This window comes from Dromiciops gliroides, chromosome 3 (assembly GCF_019393635.1).
Source record: "Dromiciops gliroides isolate mDroGli1 chromosome 3, mDroGli1.pri, whole genome shotgun sequence".
Classification (NCBI taxonomy): Eukaryota; Metazoa; Chordata; class Mammalia; order Microbiotheria; family Microbiotheriidae; genus Dromiciops; species Dromiciops gliroides.
The window spans coordinates 33,461,653-33,483,750 of record NC_057863.1 but is presented as its reverse complement, the minus strand read 5'-3'; the positions used below and the strand labels follow the sequence as shown (position 1 = coordinate 33,483,750).

At 43.3% G+C, this 22,098-nt stretch overlaps 1 protein-coding gene across 1 annotated transcript in view; it reads right to left on the bottom strand.

The window, feature by feature from the left end:
* FNDC3B (fibronectin type III domain containing 3B) overlaps positions 1-22,098 on the bottom strand; it is a 399,493-nt gene that overhangs the window by 273,049 nt on the left and 104,346 nt on the right. The window contains exon 3 of the mRNA XM_043994436.1: positions 1,162-1,237. Within this exon, the coding sequence (XP_043850371.1) occupies positions 1,162-1,237 (76 nt within the window). The remainder of the gene's footprint in view (positions 1-1,161; positions 1,238-22,098) is intronic.

Sequence of the window (22,098 nt, the reverse complement as noted above, 5' to 3'; positions counted from 1 at the left end):
ATTTATAAAATGCTTAAAGCATTACGTTATCAATCATCATCACCACCACATCAAGGTGTCATCATTCCTCAAAAGTCAGCCAAAATCAAAGCATATTGGGAAATATTTTTAAAAACACTTCATCTCAGGTACTACATAGGCTGATTCAGTCTTCAGGGAGAAAAAAAAAGATAACTAAAATATCACTTTCCCCTCTTTCATCCCCTCAGTCTTTTGTGTCCTTATAAATATTTTCTTTTTAAATCCAATACAAGGCAGCAGCAGGCACTGCACAGCCTTTGGATGTTGCAAGTGGGGGAAGGAAAAAAGAAAAATCAATCATTCCTATTGAGTTCATTTTGAGAAAGTGAAGGACGATTCCCCACGTTTGCTTCTTTATTCATGTCATGTTGGAATCACACCGAGTTATTAACATACAGCTGAAGCGCTGGTTGCAATCCAATCAATAACTTCACATCGATCCAGTCCATGGGCCAAATTTAGAATTGACGCAATAATTCGCATCATGGCCAAAGAGGATGGCACCCACCCTTGCCCCCTGCCCTCGGCCACTCTGCCTTTAGAAGCGAGCTCTATGACCTGATTAATCTAATTACTTTTACTCTGTAGCCATCAACATGATGTGAGGAGCTCCAGTTCATTCCCCAGGACGTGACAATGTGGGAGGAGAAATTTAGACCACCAATCCTTCCAAAAAGGTATGAATGACCCACACCTGAGAATGCTAACAAAGAATAATTTTTGTTTTTCATCATTGTGATACCTCCTTGGGAAACTGACGCAGTATGCTGATACGTCATCACTTATCAAACCATTAAATTTTTAAATAATACCCTCCCCATCTTCCCTAGACTTTGCCGAATCCCCTGATCCATGAAGGAGTCCTGAGCGCTGTCCAGTCATAACAACCCTCCAAACATTCCTAAAGATGCTCCAAGCTCCAAGTCACACAAGTCAAACAGAGCTTCCCGCCTCAAAGCCGTATATTAGGGTTTCATCAAGGCCTTGAAGACCTTGACAGAAGGAAACCAAGAAAATCCAAGATACATATTTTAGCCTCTGGAAAAGCATAGGAAGACCCAATGAAAACCCCCACTTCTTTAAAGCAATAAACTGAGGGAGAAATCTACTGGTTGGGAGGTTGACCCAAAATGTTCCTACCTTGAATGCACTGAAGAGTTCCATCCTCAGCCCTGATTGTAAAACTTTCTCCCGGATTAACTTGAACTAGAATGACCTGTCAAAATAAAACATTAATTTCAATTTCATCCTAGAAACATCTGGTCTTTATTATTATTATTAATATTAATATTTTAACCATTTTATTACCTTGATTTACACACCAGACGTAGGGATAAAAAACACAGGACCCTAAATAACCTCAAAGCCTGGGGAATAACCAGTTTTAGAACGATTGTGAGGCCAAACCAAAACCAGGCCCAGTAATGGATGGTGCTGAATTGGAATGGGGATAAATGTAGTCCCCAATACCACCTAAAAAAAGCATGTAGCCAGGGTCAGGTGGCACACTCGAGTTGAAATCCGGCTTCAGACACTTGACACTTACTAGCTGTATGACCCTGGGCAAGTCACTTAACCCTCATTGCCCCACCAAAAAAAAAAAAAAATGTAGCCAAATGTCCAAAAAATTTTAAAGTCTCTTCTCTGGATTAAGCTGCAGTTCACTGTTCCCCCAATTTAGGGAGAAAAGCCAAAACACCAAATCCTATATCACAGCTGCTCATTTCAAAGAGACATTTAGCACAAGTCAGGAGTTTCATAATGATGGATATTGTTCCAAGAAGGCATGTCGTGGGTCTGATTTATGTGATAATGTTCATGAGCAGCCAGGTGGTCCAGTGGATAGAGAGCTAGGCCTGGAGTCAGGAAGACCTGAATTCAAATCCCAGCTTCAGATACTAGCTATATGACACTGAGTTAAGTCACTCAACTCTGTTTGCCTCAGTTTCCTCATCTGTACGATGGAGGTGATAATAGCACCAACCCCCAACAGGGTTGCTGTGAAGATCAAATGAGCTAATAATTGTAAAGCGCTTTAGCACATAGTAGGTGCTATGTAAATGCTTATTCCCTTCCTTCCTTGTAAAAAACAGAGCCCCATTCCCAGAGTCAAGCAGATTCGAACCCAATCTATGACATGGATTATCTGTGTGATACTAGGCAAGTCCCTCTAAACCTCAGTTTCCTTACCTGTAAAAAAAAGGAAAATCAAAACGCCTACCTCAGAGGATTGTTGAGAAGCATTCAACAAACTAACATGTGCAAAGTACTTTGGAAACCTTAAAGTCTCGGGTAATATCAGTTCTTGTTAATACAGCAAAATAACAACCAGCATTAGCAGAGTGTTCTAAAGTCTAAAAAGTCCTTTATAAGGGTTATTCTCTCATCTGATACTTGCAACTGCCCTGTCAAATCGGTTATCCCCATTTTATAGATGAAGAAACTGAGGCTGAGATAGGTGAGGGTCACCTAGCCAGGAAGTGGATCTGAATTCAGCTCTTCCCCAGAAGATGCCAAGAGCCACTTATGGGGAAGCATTTGGGGAAAACAAACATTTTGTTATCTAACATCAAAGACACCAAAGTAAAATGAATAACGATGTTACCATAATTCGATTTCATTTTCTGGCTATTTCCACCCACCTCAAACCTCCTCCCTCTCTCCTTTCCCCTTCTATGCGTTGCTGCCCCTTTAGAATGTAATTTCTTCCTTGTATTAGTGTTGCCAATACTTAACACAGTGCCTGACATACCATTAAGTACTTAATAAATACTTTTATCTACTTATAGAGAATCTGTCTATCCATCCACCCACCCATCCATCATCTAGCAAGCTACCCGCACATCTATCCATTCTTCTATCATCTCTCTCTATCCAAACATCATTTTAAACTATACCTATCTAATGGAAAGAATTCATTCTTATTTGAGGTTTTTATGCCTCGGCGCGCACTGGCCTGGGGCTCCGCAAACTGCACGGTGCTCCACCCACTGGTTGTAGCCCTTGCCCTCAGGGCTCTGGCACCTCACTCATCACCACTCGCCGAAGCCTACATGGGCCTGGCAAAATTACAATGATTGGAAGCCTAGTGAGGGCAGTCATGTGACTGTCAGAGCAGCCATTCCATTGGCTGAGGCTGTGTGGGGTGTTTCTAGATTTGGGGGAGGAGAATTGGGCATTCTAGGTGGAAGCTGGAAAGCCACAGGCGTTCTGCTGCGTATTTTCAGCTGATTCCTGGGTGGTGGTATTTTTTCATATATTATAATTTCCCTTTCGCGATTTTATTTCCTTTCCCTTGATCCTACTGATCCTGTTTGTGTTTTTTTTTTTAAAGTTCGTTCTTGTTAAAATAAATCTTGTTCCGTTTTGAGGGAGGCTTCCGGTCTCCTTCCTTGCTTCAATATTGCGTCGAGCCGCTTAGCTAGCACTCTCCAATTAAAAATTGGTCCCCACACTAACCATCACCTATCATTTATCTCTATATACATATATATGCATATCTTTACATGTATATATCAACACAACAAGCCCATAGAAAATCTTCAAATTCTGAGAACCTATTTTCTAAACATTTTTGTTAGCCACAAGATCTACATGTTTCTGTGGCTTAATTTTACTCAACTAAATGACTGAACTTTGGGAAGGCAGGCCATACCAATCCCACATACATGAAATATTTTATTTCCCCTTTTGAAAGTCAGATTTTTCATCCGAATGTAAAAAGAAAGGAGGCTGATTTATGTTTGAACGTAAATTAAAAGTGATCATTCAAGCTATAAAGCCATAGTTTCAGGAATAATCATGTTTGAGTTGGCAGCCAATTAAAGCAAGTACCACGTGATACTGTATGTTATGCTAATTAGGCAGAAGCCTACTGCCTCACTTAAAGTTTGAAAATACAAGATACATGTAATTAAAAAACATAAATGCTAACAGAGTTATTTCCAGCTTTTGGTGGAGCCTTCAAGAAATATTGATGAAAACTAATTTCACCCAGGTTTCCATTTTTATAATAAATGGTTCCAAGAAATACAAAGAGAAAAATCATTCTTCCATCTTTAACTTGTGACAAACATTTGGGAAATCCCTTTATTTTCCTTCTCTGAATCATTCACAACCTCGACTGATTGGATACCAATCCACTGGATTGATAAGATGAAAATGAGGAAATCTTTCTTTCTCAGGGACTTGGGGAAAGGAGAAGCAGGGACAAGGCCCTTTGGTGGAAGCCCAAGGTTTCCCAGGCATCCCTTTGGGTCTGACTCTATACCCACAGTACACTAAGTTATTGCTACACAAAGCACAATCACAAAATCAAGGTGAAGTTTTCAGGCTCTTGAATGATCAATATGCAGAACAGGAAAAAAAGAGTCCAAATTATGGAATCAGGGGACCTCACTTCCTAAGCCACCTTAGAAACATACAAGCTGTGTGACCCTGGGAAAGTCACTCTTTCTGTACCTTGTTTCTTCATCTCCAAAATGAGGGAGGTTGATGTCAATAAATCAATAGGTCAATAAACGTTTATTGAATGCCCTCAAAGAACTTACAATCTTACAAGTCTCTGAGGTCCCTCCCAGCTCCCAATCTGTAATCTTCCTTGGCACCCCTAAAACAAATGTCTTTTTAAAAATCTTGTAGTAGCTTCTCTTAGGCTGAATTTTTGTAATTACTTTTTAATGCTTTCCTTTGAAATGAAAATCGCATCTTGAATTAATGTTTATTTTTAATAGAGAGTAGAATTCACCTAATAAGTACACAAAGGACAATTACAGGGAACTCTCTGTGTGGGACGTCCTTCCTACTGCTGCAGAAAGGGACCTGCTAATGATTTAACAGACTCTGAGGATTCCTGTTGCTTGTTCATGCTTTCTCCTCCCCTCCCAAATTATCTTTTCTCTTGGGTACAGGATATGTTAGCTCTATCTTCTGGTACAAGGATTCTTATCTTTAGGGGGGTTATGGAGCCATCTGGGAGAGCCTAGGGACCCCTCAGAATGCAGTTTTTGAATATGAAGGAAATGCTTAATTTCAGTTAGAGGGCAGCAAATGCAAAGATCTGTTTGTATTTTCCATCCGAGTCCACGGTCCCCCTGAAACCTACCCCAACTTACAAACACTCTCTCTGGTGGAATACAAACTCATTGCAGACAGGGACCATTTGTTGCTTTTTTATTTTTTGGCACATGCCCCAGAAAGACCTGTGATGATCACTCCAAGTATGGGAGCTTCCAATCTCTACAGGGTTAGCAGAGGCACAGAGGTTACATGACTTGCCACAGTTCACACAGATGGTGTCAGAAGTGGGACATCATAACAACAGGCCAAGCATTCCATCCATGACTCCAGGTTGCCTCTCTGTTCAGACAGCAAACAAATGGATCTGCAATCATCAAAGGTGCCTCCTTATTCACTAGCTTTCAAGGGACCTCAGAGGCCATTGGAGCTAATCCCATTTTACAGATGAGGAAATTGAAGCCCAGAGAGGTTTAGTCACTTAACCCAGAGTAACACAGATATTAAGTAACTCCCATCCTCCTGGCTCCCAGTTCAGTGTTCTATCAACAACGCCGTGCTGCCCTTTGATTCTTGTAGAGTTTGACATAAGGTCTAAAACCCACGTCTCTGGGTGGGGCGGCACTGAACAGTGGAAAGCAAGCTAGATGTTCGAATTCTGGATCTGCTTCATCTCCCATCCGGTGCTAGACCTATGTATGAAACCATGGTCCTGTGATGTACAGGGCCTCTCTCCATCAAGTCACTTCCTACCCAGGGCCTCAATTTCCTCTTCTGTAAAAAAGCAAAGATGGTATAAAGACCTCCTACAAGACCATAACCCTTCCAGCTCTAAAAGTACAATGCTCTGAATTACCAAGATGCATTAAGTACACAGCACCGTCCATGTCTTCACAAATCCCTCTGGCCCTTCCCATCCGCCGCGTCCCCGTGGGCTTTTGTCCTGAAGCTTGCTGCCTTGCCGCTGAAGCATTTTCCCCCTGCAGACTATCGGCAGCTATTCCCTTAGCAATTGCTCACAATGGGCTCCACATTCCAAGTCCCATCCAGGGAGGCACTGAGCCCTCCAGCGTCACCAAGATGGACCACATTTCTCCAAGGAGGGGCAGGTCTGGGGGAGAAAAGCTTTCAACCCAGCATCTTACAGCCACCCTTGACTGGGAGCTGTGTGTTCCTATAATATTCATGCTGCTGAGTTGCCCGGGCAACCAGATTGTAATCTATGGAGGACCTTAGCAAGCCTCTGCATCCTAATATTCAATCTTTCTGAACCAATAATAGCAAAATGCCTCATTATCCCTGAATGAGCCATCCTTTGGCTTTGGCATCAACATGACAGGCAAGGAAAGTAGTAGTTTAACATTAAAGGGGGCCCGGAAATGACCTCCCTCTCCCATTCCTTGTCATTTAAATTCTTGTGGATGAAAAAGTTAAAAAAATAAACAAAACAGGGGGCAGCTAGGTGGCGCAGTGGATAGAGCACTGGCCCTGGATTCAGGAGTTCCTGAGTTCAGATCCGGCCTCAGACACTTGACACTTACTAGCTGTGTGACCTTGGGCAAGTCACTTAACCCCCACTGCCCCGCAAAAAAAAAAAACAAAAAAAACCCACCACACATTGCTCAGATGACCCACACTTCCCTAAAAACAGGCATGAATGAGCCAGCAGCTGGACCTGTAACACAATGCCTGGGAGGCCAATGAGTCAGAGGCTGGAGCCCCCATAGCAGTAAGACTTCCCCCATCGACAAGACTCTTCTTTGCTGAAAAGCACAGTTCTAAGTTCTCCTCTATAAAAGACATGGACCAAACACAGCGTCTCTGTCCAGGCCCCATCTCGACTCCTCCTCCATCATCTTTTCTGAATGGTCCTGCAGGCTCAGGAAGGAAGGAATGAGCACTTTACATGTTTATCACGCACTAAACATTAGGGAAATAAATAAAACCAAGCAAGAGAGTCCCTGTCCTCAGGAGGCTTAAAGAGAACCTCTAAAAGAGGTTCTTAACCAGGGAGTCCACAGACCACAGAGAGATTGCAGGAGGATCTGTGAACTTGGTTTGGAAAAAAAAAAATTTACACTTTTATTTTAATATAACTGTAGAATGTAATATAATTTTAATAACTGTATAATGTATAACATAAATGTATATATTAGTTATATCATATAAGGATGGATGGATGGAAGGTTGGATGGATAGAGGCATGATGGCATGGAAGGAGGAAGGAATGGCAGGGAGGGCACTAGGTGATGAGGGGATCAGGTAAAGTCTATCACACTACCTGAAGAATCTATTAAGAATGTCAGGCTTGGGGCAGCTAGGTGGCGCAGTGGATAGAGCACCGACCCTGGATTCAGGAGGACCTGAGTTCAAATTCGGCCTCAGACACTTAACACTTACTAGCTGTGTGACCCTGGGCAAGTCACTTAACCCCAATTGCCTCACACCAAAAAAAAAAAAAAAAAAAAGAAAAAAAAAAGAATGTCAGGCTTGAGATTGGTGTCAAAGGTGAGTTACGGGGCAGCTAGGTGGCACAGTGGATAAAGTACCGGCCCTAGATTCAGGAGGAACTGAGTTCAAATCTGGCCTCAGACACTTGATACTTACTAGCTGTGTGACCTTGGGCAAGTCACTTAACCCCAACTGCCTCACCAAACAAACCGCCCCCCCCAAAAGTCAGGCTTACCAAGCAAGAAGAAATTTAAAAATCATAGATTTAGAAGAAAGCTTGGACTATAAGGTAGTTCAACTCCCCCAACTGAGAGATAAGACCACCAAGTCCCAGAGAAGGGACAGGGGTGGACACCAAGGTTGCCCAGGTCATTAGAGGAGGTGGGCTTTGAACACCAACTCCAAATGTGGTGCTCATAACCTCAGATCACACCTGGACCAGGACTCAAGGCCACTCTGGCCTCCAGAGAGGGGAGTCCCTTCCCTCTTTCCAGAGACAGCCTATTCACTGTCAGGCTGAATCAAGTCAAAATTGGCCTCTCAGCAGCCTCTGATCCCTGTTCTGTGGTCTGGGAACAAGAGAAACCAGCCTGAGCCATCTTCCATTCCATTAAGTGAAGACATTCAGCATGTCCCACCCAGACAGTCTTCTTCAGACAAATTTCAGAGGCTCCAAGCCCACTATCCTGGCACATGTGGGATAACTGAAGGCTACAGGTGCAAGGAAGGAGTGGGAAAGACTTCCCAAAGGAAGTGTCCCCACAGCAAGCCTGGTAGGAAGGCACAAAGGGAAAGGACTGAGTGCCTCTTAGGCACGAGCACAGCATCCAAGGCACGGAAGGCTTCTGAGGTCAGTCAATAGGCAAGCAAGTCTGAACAGCACATAGTATGAGCACAGAGGACAATGAAATGAGCTTGGAGTCTCACTGGGTCAGGCCAGTGGCTCATGGAGCCCATGGGGCCTCTCTGCAGGCTTCTGAGCAGGGGGGGCATTGTTGTGGAGGGAAGGTATTTTACCAACTGTGTTGGGGGTGGCTCAGAGATGGGTGAGCCTGGAAGTGAGGGCCTACCTAAAATCAGAGGCTATTTCAATAGGGGGGAGGGAAAGATGGGAGCATGGAGGTGTGAGGGCCAGGCTCACAGTGCAGATGACGGGCAGGAAGGAAGGAGCCCGTATCCCCTGAGACAAGGGAGACAGAGACACAGACCAAAGCCCGCATCAAGCAGCCTCACACGACCTTGATCAAGCAGGTATCACGGCACCAGCAGCTCCTGAGAGAGCAAAGCGTTTGCTGACAAATGTGAAATGGGAGCATTTGAAGCATTCTGGAAAAGTGAAACTCAAGAGATGAGGCAACATTAGCAAGAGACGCCCCTTCTTTCCTGGTCCTCGGCAGATGTTACCCACCCACTGTCCAGAAGACCCCACCACCACCAATTCACGTCTGCTAATGCATAATACAGGAGGTCTTCCAAGACCAAACATACCTTAAACTGTAAGTATGTTCTCAGCCCAGGACCCCAGCAATAGGTGAGATAGTTGGGTGAGCCCTCATCCTTTACTCTCTCTCTTTTCTTTCTTTCTTTTTTTTTTTTTGGGGGGGGGGGCATGGCAGAGCAATAAGGACTAAGTGGCTTGCCCAGGGTCATACAGCTAGTAAGTGTCAAGTGTCTGAGGCCAAATTTGAACTCAGGTCCTCCTGAATCCAGGGCCAGCGCTTTATCCACTGTAGCGCCACCTAGCTGCCCTCCATCCTCTACTTGCAATGTCTTCTGTTAAGGTGTTCTAAAAGGATCAGGGATATGGAGGTGGAAGAGATCTCAGATCGACAGGCTCACCCTCATCATTTGAAGAGTGATGAACATTGAGGCCCAGAGAGGAGAGGTGTTGGGGCCAAAGTCACACAGCAAGGCCACTGGATCATAGACCTAGGGCCGGCCGACTCCACAGGGGCCTCCGGGGCCAACCCACTCATCTTTCCAAGTCAGGAGAGCAGCATGTGGATAGCGGGTGAAGTGACCGGCCCCAAGTCACACAGGCGAGGCATCCTCCAGATCCAGCCCCTTCCAAGGCACAGAGCCAGGGCTCGGACCCTCATCCAGCTGCTTCCCCACACCGAAGTTAATTCTCAGTCACACATGTAGATTATAATCTCTTAGACCGTAAGGTCCTTGAGGGAAGGGACTGTCTTTTGCCTCTCTTGGCATCCCCAGCACTCAGCACAGTACCTGGCACACAGTAGGCACTTAATGACAGTTTAGTGACTAAGTGAGTGCATCTGGGGGTCACTGAAGGTGATGGGGAAGATGAGGTGGGGAGTGAATCTGCCCTGACACATGTTGGCAGCTGTGACCTCAGCTACAAAATGGAGACAGAGGCATCTATCAGCCCAGGGCCCATGGCTCCCCAGAGCACCAACGTTCAGAGACGCTTCGGCAGCATCCCTAGACCCAATGCTCCCAGGCCAATGTCCAGCATCCCCTGGAGACCTCGTCTATGTCTGCCGAGTAGACACACACAGACGAGCTGGGTGGCAGCCAGTGTGTCTGCAGAATCTCCCTGCACAGTCCGTGTGTCTCCCCCCAACCTTTCCCCCAGGATCCAAGAATCGGGATGTTTAAATTGGAGGGATTATCAAGGGGGATCCTAGGCCTTTCAAAGTGAGAAAATTCATCTTGTCCAAGGACAAGAAGCCTTGTTCTACAAAGAAACTCCTTCCACCAGTGGAGGCTGGCAGGTTCTCTTCAGCCTTAGAGTTGCCTCGAGCACTGGGGGTCTAAGGACTTGCCCAGGGTCATACCACCAATAAACCTTAGATGTAGGATTTGAACTCAGCTCTTCCTGACTCTGCACTCCCGTCATGCCACTTCTCATCATTGTTACTAATGATAATAATGGGGAGGGGACTTCTGGTGGTCTTTCTGTATGAATTATCTCAATTGTAACTCAATAATCCTGTGGAGCTACAAAGTTGTAGCAGGAAGTAGACAAAGAACTAATCCATAGTTAGTAATAGTATCTCTCTCTGTCTCACCCCCACTCCAGAATTATAAATGAGCAGACGCCTTCCTGAAAATAATTTTAATCAATTTTAGACAAGTCCATTTTGAATAGTTAATTTACTGGATAAGTGAATAAGTAAACAAAATAAGTAAATAAACTGATGAATGAGTGAGTGCATGAATGAATGAATTTCATTCATTCATTCATTAATGAACTGTAACGATTGGAATGACGCCACCTGCTGGAGACTTACTGTAGAAGAGTTTCACCCATGAAGGGAAGGTCTTTGAGGGCAAGACCAGGAGTCTTTTCTTTGGCGTCACTTCCTGACGCGGGCTAGTGGGAGGAGGAAGGAAGAGACTGGCGCTCAGTCTCGCTCTCTTTCCTCTGGACTCTGGTGGAGAAGGGAGCTAGAAATGTGCTCTCCCTTTAATAGATAGGAATCTAGGCCTTTCTCTCTCTCTTTACCAAATTCTTATTCTCCTTAATAAATGCTTAAAAGTCTAACTCTTGCTAAAGCTTATAATTTATTGGCGACCACTCATTAGATATTTTAGACAGTTTAGCTAGAATTTTAACCCTTAACAGAACAAACAGATACCTTCCTAATGCTTTATGAAATACCACAAGAATAAGATAGAATAGGAAATGGGGTTTGGTTCTGCTCAGTACAGACAGTGATCCAGAGAAATCAAGCGCGGCACCAGAGGTCACACTCGAGCAAGCTGAGCCCAGAAAAGGCAGAAGGATCACTGGATCACTGATACCGAGCTGGAAGGGATCCTAGAAGATATTGAGTCCAACTCCCCATTTTATAGGTGAGAATACTGAGGCCTGCAGTACTTGAGTGATTTGTCAAAGGACAAACAGGAAGTGACAGAGCCAGGTTTTGCACCCAGTTCCTCTGCCTCCAAACCAGTTCCTCTTCCCTTGTACCGCTTGTATGGCTGGAATGATTGAGGAGAAAGCCATTGTATTAAGTGCCTACTATATACCCTAACTTTTCATGGAAATTGCGCATTTCCATCACTTGTGATTTTAAAAACATTATTCTGAGAAAGGGGGCCACAAGCTTCCCCAGACCACAAATGGGAGCCATGACATGGAAGATTAAAACTAGACGAAAAAGAGATTAGCAAGAGCTCTGAAGGCCAAACAGAGGTTCAAATCCTGGCTCATAAAGCTTATTGCCCAGGCTCAAGGCATTTAACATTTCTGGGTCTCAGTTTCTGCACTTGCAAAGCAAACAGGCCAGATGAAATGCCTTCTAAGGTTCTTGAGGGAGGGAAGAAAAAAATTTATTTCAACTGTGATAAAGTGTGTGAAAATCCTTTGCAAACTTTTATAGTGCTTTAAAATAGATGGGTATTAATATTAATGTTGTCAACTAGAAATTAGTTTATTCTTTAAATTCCTTTTCCATATACTGGGTAAAAAATATCATTGTCTTATTCTGAGCATATAGTCAATGATCCCAAGGATCCAGGCCAAAGATGCATTTTTTATAAATGGCTGGAATCAGCCAATCGAGCCAGCTGACGGAATCATGGAACATCCGAGCTCTGGCTAGAAGTCACTTGAGTGGACATCTTGACCAAGTCAAATCTGCACAAAAATTCCCTGTCCCATACACAGAAAAGGTCATCAAGACAACTATGACCCTGAAGACCTCCATGCTAAGGAAAGTCATCCTCTGCCTCTTCCAGAAACAATGACTTACTCTTAGGAAGTTTTTCCTCCCATCAAATCCCAAGCCACAACTTCCACCCAATGGCCTGGGTCTTGGAGGCAAAGCAAAACTAATCAACTGCTTTTTAAAAAATATTTTCTCTTCAACTACATGTAAAAACATTTTTTAACATTTGTTGGTTTTATCTTTTTAGTTCTGAGGTCCAAATTCTATCCTACCCTCTCTCCCCTCGCCCGTCCCTGAGATGGTAAGCAAGATGGTAGGTTATATGCGTGTAATCATGTAAAACACCTCCATAATTAGTCGTGATCAATCACTTTAAAAAAAATTTCATTTTTAATTATTAAACTATGTAAAATCTTAAAAAACATGAAATTATCAATAAACAGAAAGGGGGGGAGTTGTATCTGAAATTTTAACCTTAGTTGCATAATGGTTTTTTAAATGGATATTAAATTTTAACATTTTAATGTCAACGTGGGCCTTTCTCCTAGTCTACTTGTGAAGAGTCCTTATCCAAGTCAACTATTCACTGAGATAGGCAGGGTACCAAGTTCAACAAAGCTGTCTGTGCCTCCCCCTCCAATGGAAGTCTCATCACATGTAGGACTATAGCACAGTGCCTATTGCCTGGCACACAGCAAGTGATTAATAAATGCTTTGTGACTTACCAACTACACTACCAGCTAGCACAATGGAGTTGCTTCAAAATTATCTGTCAAATGAGTGAATAAAATGCAAGATTCATTCATGTCTAATACTTAGGGGGACAGCTAAGTGGCACAGTAGAAAAAACACCTGGCCTGAGATCAGGAAGACCTGAGTTCAAATTCAGCCTCAGATACTAGCTGTGTGGCCCTGAGCAAGTCACTTCACCCTGTTTGCCTCCATTTCCTCATCTGTCAAATGAGCCAGAGAAGGAAACCACAAACCACGTATGGTCATTAAACTCAAAGAAGTTTGGGCACAATAAAATAAGTGTGCCACACCTGCTAAACACTACGCAGGGGATCAAACCTACCTGGAGCACAAGCAAGTCACTTAATCTCCTCACCTGTACAATGAGGGGATGAATTGATGACAGCCTTTAAGGATCTTTCCAGGTCTAAATCCATGGTCCTGTAAATTATGCCAGTCAGTCAATAAGCATTTATGAAGCGCCTACTGTGTGTCAGGCATTGTGCTGAGCACAGAGAATACAAAGAAAGGTAAGAGATATTCTCCAGGGAACCTATTAATCTATGAGGACTTTGTCACAAAGTGCCCACCCTGACTGAAAACCAAGAGACCCATCTATAAGATGCCATCTTTGCAAGGGGAAATGACTTTCCCATGAGATCATCCAGAAGCGCACCAGGCAACAGAATGACCTACATGCAGAAGTACGGCTCTTCTACCCAAAATTATTAGCTGGCTGCTATGAGTCCTTACCCTTCCCCATAATAATACACTTTCCAGAAAAAGAAAGATCATTCCTAAAGGCTTCTTTCATTTCTTTAGTATGACTTTAACTCAAATGGCAAGGAGCGGGTAATGTGAGATATATGGATCTTTCTAAGCCAGCCACAGGCCCGGGCTTCGGTCACATTTTTTTTTCAAGATGAAAACCAAAGAAAGTAGCGCTTTGTTCAAACGCAATCTCTTGCTTTTCATAGCTATTCAAAAGACCATAAAGTCCCAAGTCTTCACCAGGGTACTCCCCCACATATGAATGACACACAATGTAAAAGCTGGTTTATGATCAATTTAAATCGCCATCTACTTTGTCCAAATAATTCTCTCTCTCTCTCTCTCTCTCTCTCTCTCTCTCTCTCTCTCTCTCCCTCCCTCCCCCCCCCCCCCACATACACACACTTCATAGGCCAGGTTTCAATTAGTCAATCACCAAACATTTATTTCTTAAGTACCTATTAACCACAAGGAATTGTGCTAGATGCTGAGGACAGATGTATAAAGAAATAAGGAACCCTTCCTTCCAAAGAGCTCACGTCCTAAAGAGGAAAGACAAGTACATCTAGCAGCATCAGTATAGAGTGAGTAAATAAATACAAATATATGCAAAGTTATTCAATAAAGGTGGCTTGGGAGGGAGCTCACTAGCAACTGGGGGAGTCAGGAAAGGCCATTTGAGGGATGCCATAGACAGGAGTTCTATGGGCAGAGGTAAGAAGGAAGAAAAAGCATTCCAAGCATGAGAAATGCCCAGGGCAGTGGCAGGTCAAGAAGCTCAGAGGAGGAGAGAAGAATAAAACTTGAGGATGTTGGTGGCAGGAAAACATGGGGTAATGGACCGATAATTCAGGTGCCTTTCAGCCTATGAACCAAAGAGCACAAAGGAGGAAACTTCAATCTCCTGAAGGGCACTGGAACCAACCGCAAGACCAGTTCATCGGGACCCACGGAATGATCTTGCCCTCACTCCAGCCAGCCCTTTTCTAGGAATGATTTTTATGATCTCATTGGGCTGGAATTTCCTCAGCAAAGACTTCGTCTGTTAAGTAGGGAAATGCATTTTTGGAGCACAACTGCCACAAAAGTTATCCATTTTAATTCTGGACATTCAACAAACACTTCTCGTTCTCATGGGCTGATCTAGATGCAATTAAATGGGTACAATCTGCTAAGTCACTGGACGGCCAAAGTGAAAGTTTTCTCATTCACAAGACTTTTCTTCCTCCCCCTGGAAAATTGTCGCTTAGTGTTCCTGGTAGAAAATGTAGGCATAAAGATTCTATTAGGGAAACAAACAAACAAACAAACAAAAAAACAGTGGCAAATGATAAACAGTATCAGAGTAGCGGTATTATGTATTAAGCGCACAAGAGAGGTGTGAGACAACGACAAGTCCAGTCAGCAAGCATTTCAGGATTGTCTACTATGTGGTGAAAGGCACTGTGTGCTAAGGGCTCAGGAGACAAAGAAAGGTTAAAAGATAGCCCCTGCCCTCAATGAGCTCACATTCAATAAGGGAAACAAAATGTAAACAATGATATATGTATGGGCGTGTCTATATATCTCATATATACATATGTGTATACATGTGTGTATGAGGTATGTAGGGGAGAGTGAAAACAAGAAAGAGAGAGAGAGAAAGAGAGAGAGAGAGAGAGAGAGAGAGAGAGAGAGAGAGAGAGAGAGAATCACTTCATTGGTTGAATGGATGATGGAGTGGAGAGAGACTTGTGGCAGGCAGACTCACCAGTAGCCATTACAAAAATCCAGGTATAAGATGATATAGATAAATTGGCAATAATCTCAGAGGAAAGGCACTAATTTTAAGGGGGAATAAGGGATGCTTCTTGCATGGAGGTCTTTAGCTAACACCTGAAGGAAACCAGGGGGCAGAGATTTCAAGGGAGCCAGTTCAAGGTCACTGAAAATGCCAGGGGTCAGGAGATCCTAAAAAGGCAAGAACTCAAGGCCCTTCCCCATCCCATCTATCCTCCCCTAGATGTGTTCTCCTTGACCAGTTTCCTTCCTAAAATCCGGTGAGTAGAACTGAGCCACAGCAGAGTTTAGTGGGACTCTCACCTCCTTCTTCTTGAACATCACGCCTCCATTAACGCATTATCTTTCTGATGAACAAAGCACACTACCAAAACATTTTGAGTTAGTTATTCTGCTCCTAACAAAGGCAGAGGGGCAAGGAACCCAGAAGGAACACTGGGAGTCAGAGACCTGGGGTCAAGTGCCACCTTGGATGCCCTCTGTGTGACTGTACACAGGTCACTTAAACTCTGGGGACCTCAGTTTCTTCATCTGTATTGGATAACCCTTGAAAGTCTCTACCAGCCTGAGATGTGTGAACTTGGAAGACAGAACTGTTGAATGGGCCATGCTAGCAGGCATCCACACAGACATATTCCAAAAGATGGCTGTGCATGTGGGAAAAGGACTTAGGAAAAGAACTGAGGCCAGGAATGAAATAACATTGCTCATGGAAGAACATTTTTGTTCTTTCAACTGATAGAAAATGTAAGTCACATGACAGAACCCAACACTTAGTCATTAGCCAAGCTTCTAGCTTGCTTTTCCTTCATGCGGTGGCCAAATCAGCAAAGTAGTTTATTAATATTACCCCCACCGCCAAATAAGATCCCCAAATCGTACCAATAAGCTCAGTATTTCAAAGGTTTGGGGGTTTTGTTTAGGTGAGCCAGACAATTTTTTTCAACCCTCTCACCTTATTTTGGCTACATGAAAATGATCTACATTATTAATGTCTCACTCGACAAAGATAAACATTCCTTTTATTCCCTGAATAATTCCAAGGAGGAAAAAAGTGTATGGTACAACATTGGCTGGCATCGATATTGTCAGTAAGTAGGTTTTTACAGAAGACCTTTTTAAGTAACTTCTTCCTTTTAAGCTAAATACTCTGTAGGGACCAAGGAAGTCCGTGGTGCTTCTCTACCTCCCACGCCTACCACCACACACTACAGAGTAGTTCAACAGCCTCCCTCCTAGAACAACAAGGGGGGGGGGGGGGGGAGTGTTAGGCTGGACTCTGCCACAAGCCAGAGGAATGACCCTGAACGTGAACCTGAAGTTCCACTCTCTGTTTTAGTGAGAGGAGAGGGTTGGATAGGAGGAAGGGGTCCTTGGTCTTTTCTTACAAGCATTTTGATAATATATTTCAATATATAATGAGTTTCCTTTGTAATCCTCTTTATTTTATTTTTTGCATCAAAAACATTTTGAGACAGACTCCTGAGGTTTCCCCAGACTGCTAAGAGGCCCATGACAAAAGTAAGGTCAAGATCCCTGGACCAGACAATCTCCAAAAATCCCTTCCAGTTCAAACAGGTCATGGTTTTTTACAGGGTTCGACTCGATAGAACAATAGTATCTTTTATGTCATTGAAGAGTTTATCACATTTCTTCTGAAGAAATGCAAAATTATCATGATGAGTCTTCTTCTGAAATTTTCAAAAACAAAGCACAGGAAAAAATGCATATGCATGCATGCATATATGCATACATACACATATACAAATGCACATGCATACACACACACATACCTTTAGTGACTAAGAAATAAAGGTAACCTAAGATCTATCTCCATTCCTCTCTTTTTCTGATATCTTCTATCCCTATCAGTCTCCGAACTGTTTTGAAGGAAGTGATTTGGGGTTAATGAGCAAGCTGATTTCTAAACTGTGTTAATTATGGCAATACTGTGTGGTTCAAGTTCAGTGATTCCCAGTTAACCTCACTTTGGTAACAAAGCTCAAAACAAAACAAACCTCTGAAAACCTAAGTCACACTCCTGCGGCATCCTGGAGGATAGGCCCCAACTTCTTCTCAGTCCACAGATCTCAAGGGAAATGTTTCATTCAATTGGACTCCTGCTTTGTGCCCCTCATAAAATTCAAAGCTTCCCCACTTTGAGATTTTCTGACTGGATGATTTCACAGCTTACTTAACACTCCGATATAGGCCCTGGGATGGAAGCAGCAACACGTTGTAGAATAACAGTATTTTTTAAATCTTTTCCTCTCCTTCACAGCACTAGAGATTAGGAATCTACTAATTTGGCCAAGATCACACAAGGAGTCCAGAAACAACGCCAGGATTCAAACCCAGGGTCTCTGCACCTACTTTGGGGATTTGTGAGTGCGAGCATGGGGTTTTTTTGGTTTTGTTTTAAATATTTTGATAACTGTATTTCAACATAATCGGTGTCCTTTGTAATCCTCTGTTTTTTTACCATATGCATTAAAAAAAAACAACACATTATACTGAGAAGGGGTTCCTAGATTTCACCAGACTGATGACAGGGTCCGTGATGTTAAAAAAAATTAGAAGAATTCATTCGGAGCCCTCAACACTCCCAAAAGCAGGCAGAATCTGGTGAAAACATAAGTGAGAAATGCTTAGAAAATAAATAAGCATTCGATACAAGGCAGATAATGTTAATTTGTGGTGTTCAATCAGTCAATCAGCTGTCCCTCAAGGACCCAAGGCTTTTTGAGTTAGGCAATGTTGCTATACACAATGAAGCCTCCCCTTTCCAGGGGCTTCCGCACAGCTGCAGAGCAGTTTGGATCACCTTAATCAACTGTTCCTAATTAAAATTCTTGGGAAGGGAGCCAGAATTAACTAAGAGGGCCTGGACACCATACTTGAAGGAAATCTCCCACCCCGGATTCAAGGGCCAGAATTCTAATGAGTTACAATCTGTTACTCAGCTCTGGGCCCCCATCCCTTCCTATCACCATCATGTGGCCAGTGCTATAGTTTCAAAACACAACAAATGAACCAATGATTTAAACACACAGGCAGGCAGGCAAGCACACACAACCAGACTGAATAGAGGACTTTAAGGCATATAAGGCACCTGACATACCAAATCATGTCTAAACTTCATGACCACCATGTGAGGTTGGAAGCTACAGGTTTGATTATGTCCACTATACAGCTGAGAAAACTGAGGCTCAGAGAGGGCAAACAATTTGCTCACCTCCACACAGGAGCAAAAGAGAGAATATGTGTAAAACTCTTTGCAAATATTAAAGGGCTATACATTCTAGCTATTACCTTTGTGACTATTATTCTCAGTTAACAAGTGTCCTCGGAAGTAAGATTTAAACCCGGGTTCCTCTGACCTCCCCAAAATATTCTTTCCACTGACCACACTGCCTCTCTAAATTCTGCAAAGAGCTTCCTACCTTAGGGCTGCAAGCAATTGCCTTTCATATGCATGTGATAAACCCTAAGAAATTTCAAGATGCAGGAGAATCAGTTTATGGTATTCTGGATTTAGAAGTGGGAAGGCCCTCTGAGATCATCCAGGATAATCCCCCTGTGTTTTACAGATAAGGAAACTGAGAAAAATCAGAGGCGTATAGTGATATGCCTTGCTAACACTCATGCAGAATCCAAATCTGAATCTAGGAATCTGACACTCTTGACATCAGGAAGTCCTAACATAACTACACAGCTGAGTGTTTAAGTACAGAAAGTGCTTGAGAGAATAGGTACACAGATGAAGAATTCCAGACCAACACACACGAAGTGCTGTCCCAAAGCGTTCCTTGAAGCAGACTTGTGGTAACTGATTTCATTTTCTTCGTCAGAGCTGATAAGATCCGGGAAAGGGCAGCTGTGCGGCTGAGTCTCCTGACCTTCCAACTAAGAAGCATCAGCGGCCTCCTTCGTCCATACAGACGCCCAGACTCACCCACAGGAACAGCCCATTCCAGGGCTCCCCCTTCTTTCTGCACCAAGGTCAGACTCAGAACTGACACCATTCTGGGCAGACAGCAAATAGGAAAATGGTGACCCAAGATTTTCCAAGTAGCACGTCCCCTCCTTCTCTCCCACCCGCATCACCCATGAACACACAGCAGATTCTATGCACATCTCTCCAACTCCAAGGCCCGTTTATACACCATGACATCAGAAGGGGGAAGCGAGCCAAGTTTAGAACTCCATCTGGGACAAATAACGTCCAGGCACACTATGACTTCTTTTGTTTATATACACGGGGGAAATATGTCTTGGTGGTAAGTGAACTCACTCTTAGGATTTATTTCCCAAGGCCTCCAAAACAATATTCTGCCCCCTGAAGCAACTGCATGCATCCAGTTCTCTTTTCAAAGTTATGTGTAAGTGATTTTTAACAGGGCACATGAATTTGAAACATATAATTAACAACTAAATGGAGGTAGAAACCCAAGGAGCTCTTAATCAATGGACAACAAAGAAAATGTGGCAATCGCTTTCACAAATGGGGTGGAGTGCTATGGTCCACTGTGCAAATACTGTACTGAGTAATTATTGAAAGGTCCCCTATTCTTCATCCTAGGAAGGAGAAATCAAAGCCGGAGGGCCTTGGCACAATTAACAACAACCCAGGAGGGCAGGAGGGGAAGTTGTTCCGTTGATATCTCGATGGGTGTATGAGCTCATTGATAACAGGTATGGCCTCCAGCACGGCACATGGGCTTCCATTTTCCAACTCCAGGCATTTTCACTGGCTGTCCTCATTTCTCAGGATGTTCTCCTTCCTCTCCTCTCTGCCTCCTGCCTTCCCTTCAATCTCAGCAGAAATCCCACCTTCTGCAGGGGGTCTTTCCTGGAAACGCCTCTGTGATGACCGCCAATATTTTCTGTAGGCATCTTGTATGCACTCAGTTGTTTGCAGGTTATCTCCTCCATTGGAACGGGAACTCCTTGAGGGAAAGGACCCGTTTTGCCTTTTTTGCTTTGTATCCCCAGTGCTTAATAAATGCTTATAAACCCGACATGCTTTGGCTTGACCATAATCAATTCCACACGTCCCCTTCCTGTGCAAGTGTTGTCCATATTCTCCTGTGTCCTCCTGCATAGGAGAGCCTCCAAACATAATAGTGGTCTTCCTCTCTTGACAATGGGCAGACACCAAGGCAGTGCTTGGCGGGGAGGGTGGGGATGGGGGTGTAATTATGCCTTGTTGCAGACCCACTCCACCTCCTTTCTTCTGGCTTCCTGACTGCTCTCTGGGTGAATTTCAACATTAATTCTCTGATACTTGTGCTATTCCCCGACTTGCCTGATTTCAGGGAGAATTATTAAAAGGCAGGTGCTTGGGAGTCATTAAAAACACTATATTTTTCCAAAGGCAACCTAGTCATTTTTTTTTTAAAGAGGAAAGAACAGGTGGGGAGAAAAAAATGACAAAGGTAAATGTGTGGGTAGGAGTATTTCATGATTTCAAGGATTCTGTGGGTTTTCCTCATCAGTACAGATGACAGTTCCTCTCTAGCTCAAAAAGGAATCTTTGTAAGATGTTGTGACCAAAAAAATCCATGACCCTTCAGCCAACCTGGAGATAAGTCTATACAAACAGAACTTGACCAGTCTTCAAAGGACATAAAAGTCACAGGCTGACAAGCACTTATAAAATCTAGAACCAAGACAGATTATGTCTAGCTTTATTTTATGTATTATCTATAGGTATACATGCACATGTGAGTGCATAGAAATGTAAACTTGAAGAAAGGGACTCACTTCTCTGTCCATATTTGCAGCACTCACTGGAAGCTTAATAAATAATTTTTTCAGTGGGAGGGGAAGAGAGAGATTTATTGAGCATCTACTGTGTGTCAGACACTGTGCCAAGCACTTTGCAAACATGATCTCATTTGATCCTCAACTACCCTATGAAGTAGGTGATATTATCTCTATTTTACAGTTGAGGAAACTGAGGCAAAGAGGTTAAGTGAACTGCCCAGAGTCACACAGTGTCAGAGGCTGGGTTTGAACCCAGATGTTCCTTCCTGACTCTGGGGCCAGCACTCTATCCATTACACCACCTAGCAGATTTCATTATTTATTAATATATTAATTTCTAACTGATGACAGTTATTGAACATCAAAGTCATCAACCCAACTATTAAAACTTAAAATGCCAAAAAAAAAACCTTAATTTTTTCAAAATCTATAGACTATTAGATAATCTACAATACTTCTGCACTTGAATATAGCATCTATTACTTCTCCTGTCTTTCAGGAAGGAAATGAAGAAGTGAGATTCCCCGTCTTCCCAGAATTTCCCCCCTGCTATTCCCCTTTATGGACTGACTCACCATTTCAACAAAATTGGCCCATGCTCTGTTCCGCTATGGAAGGTTCTATCCCGTCCCCATATCCTTAGTCAGGCTGTTTCCCATGTCTAGAAGGATCTCCCTCCTCACCATCACCTCTTGAAATTGCTGGTTCCCTTCAAGGCTTGGGACATCCCCTATGCAAGGTCTCTGCTGATCCCACCAGTTCTTTTGCTGTTGTTGTTTTTGCTTTGTTTTGTTTGTTTGTTTGTTTTGGGGGGGGGGGAGCAATTGGGGTTAAGTGACTTGCCCAAGGTTACATAGCTATTGAAGTGTTAAGTGTCTGAGTCCAGATTTGAACTCAGGTCCTCCTGAATCCAGGGCCA